Source organism: Chanodichthys erythropterus, chromosome 24 (genome assembly GCF_024489055.1).
Source record: "Chanodichthys erythropterus isolate Z2021 chromosome 24, ASM2448905v1, whole genome shotgun sequence".
In the NCBI taxonomy this organism is placed as follows: Eukaryota; Metazoa; Chordata; class Actinopteri; order Cypriniformes; family Xenocyprididae; genus Chanodichthys; species Chanodichthys erythropterus.
The window spans coordinates 17131191-17148456 of NC_090244.1; the positions used below are offsets into that span (position 1 = coordinate 17131191).

At 36.1% G+C, this 17266-nt stretch overlaps 1 protein-coding gene across 1 annotated transcript; it reads left to right on the plus strand.

The window, feature by feature from the left end:
• Positions 1-915: 915 nt before the first annotated feature.
• agbl2 (AGBL carboxypeptidase 2) lies at positions 916-17183 on the plus strand. The gene is made up of 24 exons (XM_067379314.1): positions 916-921; positions 1095-1158; positions 1282-1431; positions 2900-3085; positions 4105-4212; positions 4302-4452; positions 4556-4789; positions 6313-6718; positions 6847-6989; positions 7275-7434; positions 7534-7660; positions 9959-10059; positions 10158-10270; positions 10378-10444; positions 10536-10640; positions 11007-11093; positions 11245-11358; positions 11478-11535; positions 11619-11819; positions 11910-11943; positions 16063-16178; positions 16318-16420; positions 16509-16637; positions 16714-17183. Exons 1-24 carry the CDS (start codon positions 916-918, stop codon positions 16835-16837), a joined length of 3087 nt encoding a protein of 1028 aa, XP_067235415.1. The 3' UTR covers positions 16838-17183.
• The last annotated feature ends 83 nt before the right edge of the window (positions 17184-17266 follow it).

A 17266-nucleotide genomic window follows, 5' to 3' on the forward strand; every position in this document is an offset into this window, starting at 1 on the left:
AACCCTTAATTTCTTTTTGACTGATGAAAGAAAGACATGGACATCTTGGATGACATGGGGGTGAGTAAATTATCAGGAAATTTGAAAGTGAACTAATCCTTTAACACAAAGTAAAATATAAAAAAACGTATACTTCAAGTAAATATTTTAGTTAGCTGCCGTGCCAAGACGATAGTTCTAGTTTCTGTTTAAAGTAGAAGTAATGAATTACTAAAATTGAGAATAACTAAATAAATACAGAAATAAACTAAATTTGATGGGTCTCATTGACTTCCACAGTATGGAAAAAAGTACTATGGAAGTGAATGGGGCCTGTCAACTGTTGGGTTACTGACATTCTGCAAAATATATCCCTTTGTGCTCAGCAGAAGTCAGAAATTAATACAGTTTTGGAACAACATGAGAGTGAGTAAATTATGACAAAATTTTAATTTTTGGGTGAACTATCCCTTTAATGATTCTAAAATAAGCTTTTTCTGACCCATAAACGTTTTGCTTCTTCAGCATTTTTAAAGCAAAATATTACTTTTTCCTGATTTTATTTTACATTTATATTTTCTTTTATGTCTAAAAACATTAAAACAAATTAAAAGGAAAGTATATTCCACAACAAGTCTTTCTGTTCTACGTTTTTGCAGCGTGCTTTACACAGGAAACGTGCGTCGTACCCATGGCAACCGCGACACAAATGGCGTTAGGGGCGCCTCAACAATAAAAGAGTTTTAACTTTAGCTCTCTGCTAGGACCATATTAATTTTAACATACTAATTTGAAACACGATGCAGTTTTCCTCAGGGGTTTAACACAAGTCATTCTTAACTAACCAGCGGTGTTATTTGATATCTTGTCAGGCGCTTGTAAATTGTACAGTTGTTTACGATGACTTAATGACTCGAGTGCAGTCGAGGTTTGGGAATGCAGGTGAGTAACGTTAATAGCTCAAAATGTACTGCTGCTTTGCACTCTACGGTTACAGTCTAATATTACCCATTTGGTTAACATGCCAGCTCACTGATACTCAATGCCTGTTAACCTTCTGCCCCTTTGCTTGTATTTAAACTCACTTCATGTTCTCTTATCATGTTGAACAAAAGAAATCAGATGATTCGTACGAGAGATTCATTTTGCTTCATCTTCAGCATTGTGGATTCCTCTCAGGTAAGTAATTCAAGTCAAGCTTTGGATGGGTTAAACATTGTTAGACTGGTTTAATACATTTTCTGTGCCTTCTGAAATAGCATTAGATATTATTTTTCTGTCTCATATTTTGTTTCTTTACAGACAACGGCTCCTCTGTGCATTCTGGCGTCCCCATCAAAAGAGAATGGGAGAGCAACCGAGACTCTGCTGCCTCAGACACCATCAACTCCCCATCTGAGAGCAATGACTCCAACCTGGAGGAGGAACAAGGGGAACCCAAGCCATGTCAAAGTAAATATAGACAACTGGATCCTGGATCATGGTCTGTTGACAGTTCTACACTTTTTAAGCCTTTAGTTTTTTTTTTAAGATTTACACATTTAAATTATATAGTAAAATAAAATAGAGCTTAATAAAACATTTTTTAATAAAACTTAATGGAACCAGTGAACGGACCATTTAGTTTGTGATTGATATTCTTAAATTTAAACATATTTTCATTTTTTAAAATTTACGAATCACATAAACTGAAATGGTCCATTCCCTTGTTCCATTCAGATTTATACAAAACGTTTTATTAAGCTCGTTTTTTTTCCCCAATAATTTACAATTCTTTATTCATAATATAAATAATATGTAAGGATAATTTAATTCATTTTGATAGAATTTTACTATACAATTGAAATTTGTTAATCTTAAAAAAGGCTTACTTTTTTTGAGTGTATGATGTATGGAAGCCCATTTTGCCACATTAAAAATCATGTTTTGGTAAATTATAATTATGATATAAAATATAATAATTTTGATATAAAACAACTACTAAAACATGAACATTTCTACTTAAATGTCATAATTTCAACGTTTTATCTCATAATAATGAGACATTATTTTAGTTTTTTATATCATAATTTTGTTGTTTTTTGTCATAGTTAACTTAGTATGTCAAAATTTAGATTTTTTATATCATAATTGTCTTTGTCAAAAGTTAATCTTTTTAAATCTAATAATTTCAACATTATTGTGAAATTATAAGATACTAAAAGTACTAATTATGAGATAAAATGAAATAGAGTTGAAGTTGTGTGAGAAATTTCAAAATTATGAGATAGAGGGAAATTATGATAAACAGTCATAATTATGACAAAAAGCCAAAAAAAGCTGTCACGACTTTTTTTTATTATGTCAATGTCAAATGTTTATCTCATAATAATGAATTTTATTTTATTGTTTTACTTTTTCATAATTCTGACTATTTAATGATGTCATAACTTTGACTTTTTATCTCATGGTTATGAGTTTTTACACTCATAATTTTGGCATACAAAAGCATGATTTGTTTTTCTAATGTGGTGGAAAGGGGCTTCCATATTGACGCATTATATGATGTCAATTTAAATATTGTAGAGTACAAGACTAAATAGAGTTGATCTCATGTAGAGATGCCATATGCTGTAACATTGCCACCTAAATTGTGCCGTATATTTATTTCTTGCAAGTTGACACACAATACGTAAGACTTGAGTCTAACCAGCTAGATCCCATTTGAAATTCATTGCCTTTATAAAAGATTCAGACACTAAGAGCGCATAATTGTTTTAGGGAGCATGTACCGATGAAGTAATTGTATGTCTTGGTTACATGGGTCATTTCGATAATCGTTGCTAGTGATGGATGCTTCTCACATGTCCTTTAACTACAGCATGTCTGTTGGGTAATAGATTTTGTTTTAGTATGTCTGTGTGTTTCATTTCTTTCCAAGACTTTTTCAGCTTAGACAAAGTTCTCAGGACCCGGCAGCTTGTTTTTGACTTTGATGGGGAGCGGCCCATTCCACGACTAAGGGACCCTTTGGACCTCTTCACAATCCCATCTACCTCCTGTCCATTCCAGGGCGTCCGCTGGCCCATAGAGTGTGAAGTGATTCGTGACAAAATCCAACATATAGGTAAGGCTTTGCTTGTTAAAAAATACAAATTTTACACTAATAATACTGTATATTGTGAGACTGATACCACATCTGTAGTGATTTGTGTAAAGAACACAGAATATGTGAATTTATTTAAAAAAAATAAAAAAAAATACACAAAAAAAATGCAATTTATCCATACAATGAACTCTTTGATGATGGACTTTTTAAAAAAAATTTATTTGTGAATTAAAATACATTTTTCTCTTTTTTGGGGGGGAGAATGTCAAAAATGAGAATAATCCTAAAGAAAAAACAAAGAAAAAAAGCCTATTTAAAACAAAGGAAAACATAATCTTTTATTATTATTTCTTAGAAAAAGTTGTGAAGTATTCTTTGTTCAAAAAATTATATATAAATTTATAAATATTTGAATACAATTCTATGCCAAATCAAAGTCATGTTGTGCAACCAACATACAGGAAAATTACATGATATTATAGTTTAATAAGTCTTTTAAAATATCAGATATTTTGACTTTTTTATGACAAGACAAGTTTAGTTCAGGTTGTAAATGTCATGTAGTGTGACTCACCCAAAATGAATGATATATGAATTATAAAAAATACTTGTTAGCATGCAAAATATTTTGAAAAATATTTTTGACAATAATAATTAATTTAAACTACATACCATTTTGATGTGATTTTTTAAAATCTCTTAATATATCAGATAATTTGTCTGCGCCGATAGCCTCGTGGGCAGCACGATGACATGTAACGCTGTTGCGCTTCCGACGACCCAAGTTCGAGTCCCAGCTCCTGTCCCCCTCTCTCTCTCCCACTTTGCTTCCTGACTGCTTACTGTCCTATCATACTAATAATTCTTTAAAAAAAATGTACCTTGCAAAATATATTTAAAAACGTTTTTGAAAATAATAATTAAAATTAAGATAAAGTTTCACCCTTTTGAAACTAGATATAAAATATTTGTGTGCGTCTTAATTCATAAATGAAGATTGTAAACCCTCCATTCCTTCTTTATCTTTTGAAAACCAGAATGGGACCCCTCAGAGCCCGAGCCGTTCTATCAGCCAACAGGCGAGGAGCAGACTCCCATGCCAGTAGGAGAGCTGAGAGGAAACACTGTCTACTGCATAGACCCAGGTAAGAAAAGATTTTCCTCGGTGTAAACATCTCTAGCTACATCCATACTTTGATCTTATATCCTCACCTAGTTTATCGCACCATTTTAGCCACAAAAACCTTCTACTTCACCTACTCTCGTGTGGGTGGCAGCAGAGGACCCATTAAAAGTGCCACGTCCTGTGCCAACCATCAGGAGGAGCCTACACTAGCATTTGAGTCTCGTTTTGAGAGTGGAAACCTACAAAAAGCAGTGCAAGTGTGAGTCATACAGCTTCATAAACACTGCCATAAATACTTATCTGTCTGTTCAGAGCCTAAAGATTTTGATTTAATGTAAACCTGTCTGATCTGGGTGTTCCAGTGGTCCGTATGACTATGAGCTGACTTTGCGCACCGACTTGTACACCACTAAGCACACTCAGTGGTTCTACTTCCGGGTGAGGAACATGAGGGCAGGCGTCACCTACCGCTTCACCATCATCAACCTAATGAAGACCAGCAGTCTGTATGGAGCTGGTATGCGCCCGTTACTCTACTCTGAACACGCGGCTTGGCTGAAGAGGGAAGGATGGCATCGAGCAGGATCCAACATCAGGTGACAAATAGTGATTTGTCTCTATGTTCTCATTGTAATGTTTTAAAGTCAATCTGAAGACTCAAAGTTGTGGCTTGGTTATCATATTCTATTATGTCCACGATAAATGAAGGGAAAAAATATTTTAAAAAACTATGGAAGCCCATTTCTGCCACATAAGAAAAAATCATGCTTTGGTAAATCATAATTATGAAATAAAAAATAATGGACATAAAGACTTGAAATTATGAGAGTAAAAGCCAAAATATGAGAAGTGGAAATTGACAAAAAGTCAAAATTACATAATTATGAGATTAAAAATCAAACTTATGAGAAGTGGAAATTGACAAAGTCAAAATTCTAAGATACTAAGTCATAATTATGAGATACAAACTCATTGAGATAATTACATTTTCAATTCAATTCAATTCAGTTTATTTATAAAGCACATTTAAAATCAACCTAAAGATAAAACACTGAAATTCTAAGATACTAAGTTATAATTATGAGATAAAACAAAGGATATGAAGATAAATCAGAATTATGAGATTAAAAAAAGTCAAAATTGTCGAAACTGAGTTACTAAGTCATAATTATGATAGTCAGAATGAAAAAAAATCATTTTTCGTCATAATTGACTTATGTCAATTTAAAGTATCTCATAGTTAAGACTTAGTATCTTTTGACTTTTTGTCATAATTTCGACTTTTTGTCATAATTATAACATAGTATCTCGTAATTTTAATTTTTATCATAATTATGATTTACCAAAGCATGATTTTCCTTGTGATTTTCACCTTAAGTGGTGGAAAAGGGCTTCCATTCTTAGAAATGTAATCTTTGTATTCATGTTTATTTCATAAGGTTTAAAAAATGGTTTGGTTTGTAACCATTGGAATGGTTAGTAACAAGAAGTTTCTGTTTAATGAAAAATGTCATGTGGTGTAGCCATCAAGTTAAAAATAATGACATATTTTCCTTACACCTTGAATACATGAGTTTGCACATCTTAATTTTTATTTTAGAAAGTTTATATTTAAAAATCATGAATGATTGATTTATAAATATTATTAAGATTTTGGGAAGTCAGACCACATGACCACCTTGCCATGTCATAAAAAGATCAAATTATCTGATATTTTAAGAGACTTATTGACCTTGACACACAATCATGAGGCTCTACAGGGGTTCTCTCTATGATATAATTTCCTGTTTTTATATTGGTTGCACCACATGACTTTAATTTGACAGACAAATGTTTTTCAATTTTTAATAAGTAAAAAGATAATTGACTAAATAAAATTAAAATTTGGGGGAAAAAATATAATAAAATAAGTAATACAATTATAAAAAGATTATACTTTTTATCCCAAAATTTAAATAGGTTTTTTTCAGTGTGATATCAGGTATTAAAATTAATTTTAATTTAGAAATTACAAACATGCTAATCAAACATGGTGTATTTAAGTCATTGTATGTAGAAATTTTTAAATTATTAATAGGGTAGGTGCCATTGACCCAACTGCTGTCACAATGTCTTTTAGGTACTACAGAAACAACACTGAACAGGATGGTAAAGCACTGTACTCCCTCACCTGGACCCTGGAGTTCCCTTATGACAGTGACACCTGCTACCTGGCCCATTGCTACCCTTATACATATTCAAACCTTCAGCATTACCTGCATGAGGTCATCTCAGACCCTGTCCGTGCAGCATACTGTAAACTGCGGGTGCTCTGTCGTAGTCTGGCGGGGAATGCGGTGTACGTGTTGACTGTAACATCACCATCCACCAGCTTAGCAGAACGGAAAGCCAAGCGAGCAGTTGTCGTGACGGCACGGGTGCACCCAGGAGAAACCAACGGCTCTTGGATGATGCAGGGCTTTCTGGAGTTCCTGCTGAGTGACTTACCTGACGCTCGTTTGTTGAGGGAAATTTTCATCTTTAAGGTGAGGGAAGGAGTGCAGGGCACGGATGGAGAATGGGTTTTGGCGAAAATTTCTATATATGCTCATGCCAAGTGCTTCATGGCATATAAACAGTTGGATTACCACAGTAATGCATGTTCTGGCTACAGGTTATACCGATGCTAAACCCTGACGGTGTGGTTGTGGGAAACTACCGCTGCTCACTCACGGGCCGCGATTTGAACCGAAACTACCGCAGTCTACTGCGCGACTCTTTCCCCTGTATTTGGTACACTCGCAACATGGTGAAAAGGTGAGTGATGATTGTGTCACAACTTTTGTATGATAAACATGAAATAAGGTGCGGTCACATTCAGTGAAATTTTGCAGGCACAAAAAAAGCGATGTATGAAGCACAGCTTACACAGAAGTCACTTTCAAAGCAAGCTTTCTGAGCTTTCTGTTGGTCAGCACGGTGGAATCTACATGAGGAAATCTTTCACTTTCACACCAAACTCTCGATCACACAGATTCCTATTGGATTTTGCACACTAAATTTCGCATAGCACCTATACACCTGGCTAATGTTATCCCACAGGTTGCTTGCCGAAAGAGAAGTGGTGGTCTACTGTGACTTTCATGGTCATAGCAGGAAAAACAATGTGTTCATGTATGGATGCAATGATCGGAAAGATGCCTCACATTGTCTTCAAGAACGCATTTTCCCGCTGATGATGAGCAAGAATGCTAAAGACAAGGTTAGCTGCGGCCATCATAGTCTTAATCACATGGCAAAGAGCATATAGTCTCTAATGCATCATCGTAATTTTGAATTAATGCTTGTCTTTGTCTTTTAGTTTTCCTTTAGAAGTTGCAAGTTCAAAATGCATAAGAGCAAAGAGGGTACCGGCCGCATTGTCATGTGGAAACTAGGCATTAGGAACAGCTACACAATGGAGTCTACTTTTGGAGGCTCAACATTGGGTACTTCAAGTTATCAAAAAAGTTGTCTAACTCTTAAATGTGAAAGGTTTGCAGACTCTGCTCTGGCTGTGCTCGTTCATGTGTTTTGGATGAGGCATGGCTTTGGAGACGCTCTGAAGGGAGAGTGGGATCTTAAAGGGATAGTTCACCCAAAAATGAAAATTTGATGTTTATCTGCTTACCCCCAGGGCATCCAAGATGTAGGTGACTTTGTTTCTTCAGTAGAACACAAATGATGATTTTTAACTCCAACCGTTGCCGTCTGTCAGTCGTATAATGCATGTCAATGGGAACTCCATCTATAAGAGTTAAAAAAAACATGCACAGACAAATCCAAATTAAACCCTGCGGCTCGTAACGACACATTGATGTCCTAAAGCGCAAAACGATCAGTTTGTGTGAGAAACCGAACAGTATTTATATCATTTTTTACCTCTAATACATGTCCAACTGCCTTGAGCGCGCGCACGGCATCCGGAGCGTGAGGTTTAAACATGGAGCCTGTAGTAAAACAGTTATACAAATGGAAGTAAACCACTAAAAACATGGTTTTATTAGATCAAAACTTCATTTTATTTTGTTACTTTTCATAAGGGCAGCTTTACAAATAAAAAGGACACATACAGAGATCTTGTTCACATACCTCAGTTGGATGTGGAAAAACCATAGACACAGCTGATGGTTTAAGTCATACACTATCCTCTCCTGAGTATGTAAAAATGATCGCTGCAGACCCTTTAGTACATTAATGGGTGTGTTCTACTGAAAAAACAAAGTCACCTACTTCCTGGATGCCCTGGGGGTAAGCAGATAAACATCAAATTTTCATTTTTGGGTGAACTATCCCTTTAAGGCCCGTTCACACCAAGAACGATAACTATAAAGATAATTATAAAGATATAGTTCTAAAAATCGACCTTTATGCTTTCAAAGCTAGCTTGCTATTGCTAGCCTCTCCGAAATTGCCTACACTACCTTTAAAGGGTTAGTTCACCCAAAAATGACAATTATCCCATAATTTACTCACCCTCATCGTAGGTGTATATTACTTTCTTTCTTCAGCCAAACACAATCGGAGTTATATTTAAAAATATCCTGGCTCTTTAAAGCTTTATAATGGGAGTGAACGATGCCATTTTTTGAAGCCCAAAAAAGCACATCCATACATCATAAAAGTAATCCACACAGCTCCAGGGGGTTAATAAAGGCAGCAATGCATTTTTGTAGGAAAAATATCCATAATTATAACTTTATAAACTGTAATTACTAGCTTCTGGTAAAGTCTGTCCGCGCGTTCACAAGAGCTGAGTTATGGCGTATGATGTAGGACATAGGCGTAACGTAAGCTTAGGTGAGAGTAGACGCCTCTCGCGGTTTAAACAAATAGGGCTGGGCAACAAACTCAAGCTCCTCCGACATTTCTCATTAAAAATTCTTGTTCTAATCCATGACCGGTGTTTTGTTTTGATCTTCTGTGCTTCCGCATTCATCAATTTGTCGGGTCAGAGGTCACTCATACACTGAAACCAAAGTCCCTTTAAGACAAGTAAATTCAATCGGCGGCCATCTTTGAAATGCCTCTCGGGCATCCTGGGCATCATGCCCTATCTCTTTGAATGGGGAAACATCAGATTCTCCAAAACTGTTCGTCAACCTTACGATTAAATTTCATATTTGAAATCACCAATGAAATCTGACAACAACCGACTCATACATTTAGTTTCTAAACGCTCGAATCATGACAAAAACAACTGGATTTTTTTTAGGTTGGATCAAGCTAATGCGCATACGCAGACCTAAATGCGCATCTCTTCGGAGGCACGCGTCTGACTGTTTCTATAGAAACCGTGATTCTAACGCCTGCTGAAGTGACGCGATGACTTTACCAGTCGGCGATTGGCTCTTGGATTTAGAAGGCGGGACTTATTCCGCCATATTGCGCGTTACACTTTCTCCCATTCAAAACAATACGAGTGACACGTCTTGTGCTATTCTATAGTCTTTGCTGAAACTCAACTCTCTGGTGAACATGCATGTGATCATTACTGGAAGCTAGTGATTGCAATTTATAAAGTTATAAATATGGATATTTTTCTTTCAAAAATGCATTGCTTCGAGGCGAGTAAATTATGGGATGATTTTCATGTTTGGATGAATTATCCCTTTAGGTTTTTAATTAAATATTTATATTTTAGCTTTATTTTAATAAACAAAAATGTTTTTAATAGTTTTAATTGTAGTTAACAGTAACAACACTGGTGTACACCAAAAATACATGTCCAGTGTTTTCATTTGTAGGGGACAGGAAAGGAACACACTTCAGCACGCAGGACCTGAAATCAATGGGCCATTGCTTTTGTGACACTCTGCTTGACTTTTGTGACCCCGACCCAGCCAAGGTGGCCTGTCTCTGGGCTTTACTCCTTTTTAGTACTGTTTTAATCAGCTTTGAAACCGCATAATTGTTTGAAAAATGCATTTAATACATTTTAAACAGACTACACACTGTCTGGAGGAGTTAGGGGCGTTATTGAGACAAGAGGTCAGATGCAAGCTGGGAAGAGAAGTGGACTCTTTAGAGGATCTGTCTGACATTGACATCGAGTCCAGGTAAAAGTATAAACATATTCCATTAAAATATGTTTCTTGTGAAGATTTATAAGTGTATGTTAGAACAAACCCTATCAATTATTTCACAATATTGATATTCTGTGCAGCACAAGTGGATCAAACAGTACTGAATCAGATGGACTTCCTGTTCATCTTTTAAATGCCACAAACAAGGTGCAGTATGCCGCAAACCCTCTCAGTGACATCTTTAAGATGATTTTTCTAAATTTTCCTTATTGTTCTGTGGTTTGTATGACAAAAACAGAGCAAGAAAAAACACCTAAGAAGCCGTAAAGAAAGAAACAGACTCCGGCAAGAACGAGCACGGAGTGCAGGACCCAAAATTATTCACAGGAACATCAAACATTTGGTGGGTCTTACTAAATATGCATTTTTATTGGTTATTCCTAATTGCTCATGATCTAAAATCTGTAAATTACACCAAAAATGTAAAGGTACAAGCATCTAATTTATTTATTTAAAGGGGCGAAATCAGTGCTCGCACTCGCAAAGCATCTGTTCATAGTGATCTTGATGTTTGGTCTCATTTTTAAGTTTTGTTACAAGCTGTTCACAATAAAATTTTTTTTAAAAAAGATTAATACATGAAAATTCTTACATATAGCCCCTTTAAATAAATACATGCATGCATTTAAATAAATAATATTTGTTGTTAAAAGTAAGTATAACGTTTCATTTAGAAGCATAATCATTAAAGCTATATGCCTTTTTGAAGGATCTGGTGCCCTCAAATGAAGATGCAGTCAAAATGAGAATCCAAGAGAAAACTATGGGCTTCATGAAGGACACTAAGAAACAAAAAGTAATTAACCCATATTCTTTGCACGAGTATGGTCCAAAATGATCAGCAAAAACATAAAAAAGGGTGATATATGATGTAAAATACCAAAGAAATAGGATTTAAACTCCATAAAATGGATAGTGAAAAAAGTTTTATTCCCTGTGCTGTGTAGGTGCCAAGTTCAGTCAGGGCGAATCAGACTGTGAGGTCTTGGATCCCTCATCCCACCACTTGCATAAGTGTAGTAGATAATGTTGCAGATCTTTGGGTGGACAGACCAGATAAGGTAACTGATCTGAAAAGACATTTTAGATAATTTACATTATCAGGCACTAACCATCACATCATTTAAGAAATGGCAGAATACATGACACAACAAACAAAAAGAAACCCTGTTTATTCCAGATTGCACCTGCCACCAATTTGCACAATGGTTATTCATCTTGTCGGCACTCTGTCTCAGGTAGATATACTTAAATATATAAAAATGAATCCTATACTTTCCTTTCCATCAAGAAAAGTGAATAAAAATGTCATGTTTTTCAGTTGATCCTGGGCACAAAACATATCAGCACACTACCTCATCTGCCCCCCAGGGGCAACTGCAAAGGCAGACTCTGTTAGTTACTGGAGGTCATAAAAGATGTCCGTCTGTACCAGCCTCTAGAGAAAGAGCCCTGACTATACCAGTCCAACCGTACACATTGCCCTTCTACCCCGATTTCAAACCCCAACAAGAAATGAAAGGTAATAAATGTCTTTTTATTTCTTACAGGCAGCTTTTCACCAACATTTTGACCACACTGATGACCTATTTATTATTTTGCTGTCTCACAGGAAGATCCCATATTTCAGACATTATGCAGAGGAGGTAAGTAGGCTAACTACATCACATAACGGCAAATTACACCACACTGTTATATATATATATATATATATATATATACATACACACACAAAAAACAGTTCGTTCTGGTTCTCGAATCTGACTGGCTGAGAGGTCTTTCCAGCCATGCAATATTTTTCCAGTATCGCATGGTAACCATTTCACCATTTGAATCACTCCGCTGTCAGCATTCTCACAGCGGGTGTCATGGCGGATGAGTAAACCCACCATATTTTTATAGATATTACTGTTATTTGTAATGGAATGTAGTTTTAAGGTTTTTTTAGGTGAGAATATAGTTGTTTAGAGCTCAGATATGTGATTTATATGTAAACATAGTGCCTATTTGAAAATGTATTTAGACGCTTTTGGAGATGTGAGCTCCAGGCCGTCAGCGGCCGTTCAGTGCTCATGTACCCACAGAGAACAGCTTCATCTTGGCCAGTCCTTTGGGAATTTGCCTTTGGCTTTTATGTAGATGGTGTTTAAACATGAGGTATAATTCGTTTTGAGTATATCAAATGGGCATTCTTTGGTCTTATTTGGTCTTATCTTACTTGTTCCAGAGCTAATAGATTTGGCTTAAGGGCTATATTAAGTTTCATAACTTTATATTTACACTGAAATTAAATCCTGTACTAACTAGAGCGCTGCTTTTGTACGTTTGACTGAACTGTTTGCTTGTGTTTTATTTCACATGCCGTATATTTTGGTATTGAGAGTGATTTCGGCCTCAGTGAAAGTGACAATAATACACCATTAGATGGCGGAAAAGGCTGTCTTTATGAGTGAGTTAATCAGTCGCAAAGACTTTTATATTGAAATGGACTGAAACAAGGAAACAAGGACGTTGTTTTTACTTTAAGCAACATTTTACGAGACGCAACTGACAAATGCATTAACTAGCGCTGTCATGGGAATGTCTTAAATGTTAAAAGGACAAAGACAAAGATATAGCTTTCCTCAGCGGACATTCAAACTGATTTTGTGATTATGATTCACCTGAAGAATATCAGCTAGATGTAGGTAATATACTCACTCAGACGATCGCTCTCTCATAATATTCTACATATTAGTTTCAATGATGCGACGCAACGTTACTTTGTTACTAGTTCTAAAGTGACGTTTTAGCATTAATATTAGAGGCTTGAGCTCAACTGTCAACTTGAGATCTGAATCAGTGGCGGAAGTAGTTCCTCACAAAAGAGAGTTTTAAAGACACTCCATTGTTTTTCTTATTTTTTTTACACACTTGTGCCATCAAATTGTTGTATAAATGCAATATCACATGAGTAGCCGTCCGATATGGCTGTATATCAGCACGCTGTGATTACCTGCAGCCTCGTGCCTTCGGCCGAATTACAGCCATGCTGATATACAGCCATATCGCACAGCTACTTGTGTGATATTGCTAATTTTATATATATATATATATATATATATATATATATATATATATACATGGGCGGCATTTGACTCTCGAGTTAGGGGGGGCAAGATTTTTTTTTTTTTTTTGCAGGTAAACATCTTTTTGTACCTGCATCAGCAAATTATTCGCGGAAGTTTTAAGCAAACAAGTTTAAGTTTGCTTGTTCTTTTTTTTTACTTATTTATTTAATAATTCACTTTATTGTATTATCACGGGAAATGACGCGGACGATATCTGGAATCAGAGTTCATCATTTTGCGAGCAACTGATGATAAAGAAAAATGTCACGTCGCAATATTGATAATAAGTATTACGATTTTAAACCATGAAGCCGAGCCAGTTGATATCACACAAACAATGAGCAAACTTTGCGTGAGAGTTATGCGGATGAAGTCTCACTAGAGAACAGTAGCGGCTCCTTGCCATAAATATATAGGTAGGGCTAGGGCAGATTCTGGGTGTTAACACTAGTTTATTATAAACATTTTGCAAGCTTTATATTCTAATCGCTGAACACATCAGACACACTTTTGGCAGAATTCGAATGTCCTTGCGTTATTCAGCCTGAGGGTGGCGCTCTAATGATGACTGACAGACTTTAGTACACACAACACACAAAATCTTTGAATTGTATTTATTGCTTTTGTTTTTAGAATATTGTTTTAGAATAGTTATGTAGGAATTCGAGAAATGAGCACGTTTAAATTAAAGGGTTTATACCCTCATTAATGTTATACGCTACTCCACATAGGAAGAACAGACATGCCAAAAAGTTACTGACCTGATGCAGACACATATCTGAAGCGGACTGATATCGTCTTGGTCTGGAGCGATGTGTACGTGAGGTGTGTTTAACGTGGAAATAAGCGGGGCAGCCAGAAATCTGCCACTATGGCTCTCTATGAGAGGGTGCTGCAATTCCATTTTTCACCACAGATTTACATAGGAAAGTTGTGTGGCGCTGTAGAGCTGGGATGGGGCTTCCCCGCTTAGTATTATGAATACATGCCTGTCGAATCCATGCGCTACAATTTAATATATCCAGCTCACTTTACGACTTAAAGTAGTCTAGAAAATCTGAAAATTATTTGTTGCAGAATGCTGAACACATTTATAATGTATTATTAATTCAGTGTACATAGGGGTAGGCCTATATTTTAGGATTAATATTTTGGTAAGGCTCTGCCCCACCTGCCCATACAGAGCCGCGGCTGGTACAGAAACTGAAAGTAAAAACCATAGACTGTGGTAAAAACTGAGCTTTTGGCATCTGTCGGCGCATATCCTCTTAGAGACTATTAATTTATTTTCTTAATATTTCTCTTGTGGTCCATAGTGAGGAAAAAAATTTATAATTTTCGAAAATAAACTAGTTGTTTTTTAAATGAGGAGTATCCAACTAATCTTTTATCCTCACTCACAGCGCATCGGTTATGCGGTGATGCGCTATGATATTGTGGGGCAAATTAATTATAATATTATCCGAATAATAAAAGTAGCATAATAATAATAATAAGAATTTAATAGCCCTGCGTGCCCCGTCCGATATACGCCACTGTGAAGGGATAAACGGCGTTCGGGCACGGCATCAAAGCGATTAACTGTTTTATCCAAATCCACATGCATGGACCGTCCAATGTTCAGTACTGCATGTCTCCTGTATCTGATGTTTATCATGTGTTTTCAGAAACGTTTACTAGACGGTGGACTAGCTTTGACTCTCTGAATAATGGCCGCGTTTTTTGTGACCACGGTCTTTCCGCTCTCACGGGCAAAGGACTCGGAGTAGGCTTTCTTTGAAAAGCTCGCGGTCAACTGTGCTTGAGAAGGAGCGATGGAGCTGTAGCCTACCCCAGAAATTATATATATATATTAACCGCTCCAAATTGTAGTGGACGAGCTGACGGCTCACATCGGGAAAAATTATGGGGGGGCAACTGCCCCCCCTTGCCCCCCCCCCTAATGCCGCCCATGTATATATATATATATGTGTGTACTGCCCTCAAAGTTTGGAAATGCCCTAGAAAAGTGGGGTTTTGGACAATATTGGCATGAATCCTTTTTAATTTGTGATAATTTTGCACTGATAAGGGATAACACAAACTACGAAAACATATTTTATTATATAAACAGTTTATACATAGAAAAAAACTTTTTGATTCATCAAAATATCCTCCATTAGCAGCTATCTGACCTAAACTGGGTTCTAATTGGTTCACTGTTTTCTAAACTTAATTGGCAATCAATTGCTGAAGATATTAAGGTGTGCTGACCCAAAAATCGTTTACAAACCTGGGCCAAGTTTAAACCAGTAACCAGGCATCACAGCTGGCAAAGGGGCATGTCTGACTTTGACATGTATATATTGCCATTATTATGTAATCAAAATGAAAATTAATATTGCTGGTCTTCAATGATAATGTCAAGTTACTGTAATGTATTTGCACCAAAAAATTATAAGGATTTATGCTGATATCGTCCAAAACCACACTTTGCCAGGGGTGTTTCCAAACTTTGAGGGCAGTGTATTTTATATATATATACACACAATTACATAATATATATTATTTATAAAATAATGTATAAATTATTAATGTAGATTTAAATGTATAAACTGTCCTGAAACACCAAGATAACAAACAAACAAATAAATAAATAAAGGACTTTTCCAACAGGCAACAGAAACTCAGGCAGGAAAGACAGATGCAAGTGACCCATATCCCTGTCAAACACTTAATGCCACTAGACAACATGGGAACACTGAGGATCAGTCATAAGTCAGATGGAAGAGGTAAACTAAGTATTTCAAACATAACTAAAATTGTTGTGCAACGTACTATTTTAAATTTAATATCAGACTTAAAGCCTCCAAATGTTTTTGGCACTGTATTATGATACCTGCAACCTGATTCATTTTCCCATGTTACCAGGTGCTGTGGCTGGCCTTGCATCACCAGATACAGAGCAGTCCAAGAGGGCCGCCGACCAAATCAGTAAACAAGATGGCTCCTGTTTCCTCCCTGACCTGCACAGGTCTAACTCAATATTTTTCTGGAGGTTTGCTTGAAACCTGTCATGCCATCATCCATTCTTACCGCTGTCATTGTGTGTTCCTCTGTAGCCATGCTCAACTGTTTGGGAACCAGGCTGCGATCAGAAGTCTGAGGTTAGGGAGGCTGCCTAAAGGAAGCAAAACTCAGGTTTTTGGAAGAATCGCTGCTTTTACTGAAAGCCTGAGCAGGGAGGAGAGGTTTGTCGCAAAACGAACATTTTCACATTTTGCTCAATCGTAATAAGTTAACTCATCAGCTGATTTCCTTGACAAGGTTCCATCTGCGGTTGCCTCAAGAGTCCATGCAAGTGGAGGACGAGTCCACAGATGTTCTTCCTCAAACATCTCACACGCAGCAGTCTCAGGAAAAGCAGGTCAAGCCAGACAAAAGCACATGAAGATGACGAGATGTTGAGTACACTTTTCTTGTGAAGCCAAGTGCCTGAATACAAAAAAAAATGTGACTTATTTGCAATCATATGTCATGCACCATTTCGGCTCAGTGCAGTCTATCATTTTCTATATATTTAATAAAATGGACATTAATACTGGGGAAAAAAAGACTGTTTTTCCTTTTTTTTTTATAGACATTTTCTAAAAGAAAGTTAGCACACTCAAGTTATTCTAATATTAATTCTCTTCAACTGAAGAGATGTCATTTCTTATTTGAAGTTGCCATGTGATAAACATGATTTGTTCTTTTCTTTTTTGAAGTGATTTCTAATGAAATAATGGAAGTGGTTTTGAAAGGAGCTGATTTATCTACTAAATTAAATTTGTAATTTTGTTAAAAACAGCATCAATAAATAATATGATTTAGTGGTTTA

Bases quoted from the DNA above. Each gene is read 5' to 3' on its own strand.
- agbl2 (XM_067379314.1), top strand. The intron at 1,432-2,899 runs GTAAATATAGAC...TTTCTTTCCAAG, and splicing joins GGAACCCAAGCCATGTCAAA to ACTTTTTCAGCTTAGACAAA. The intron at 11,944-16,062 runs GTAAGTAGGCTA...CTTTTCCAACAG, and splicing joins TCAGACATTATGCAGAGGAG to GCAACAGAAACTCAGGCAGG.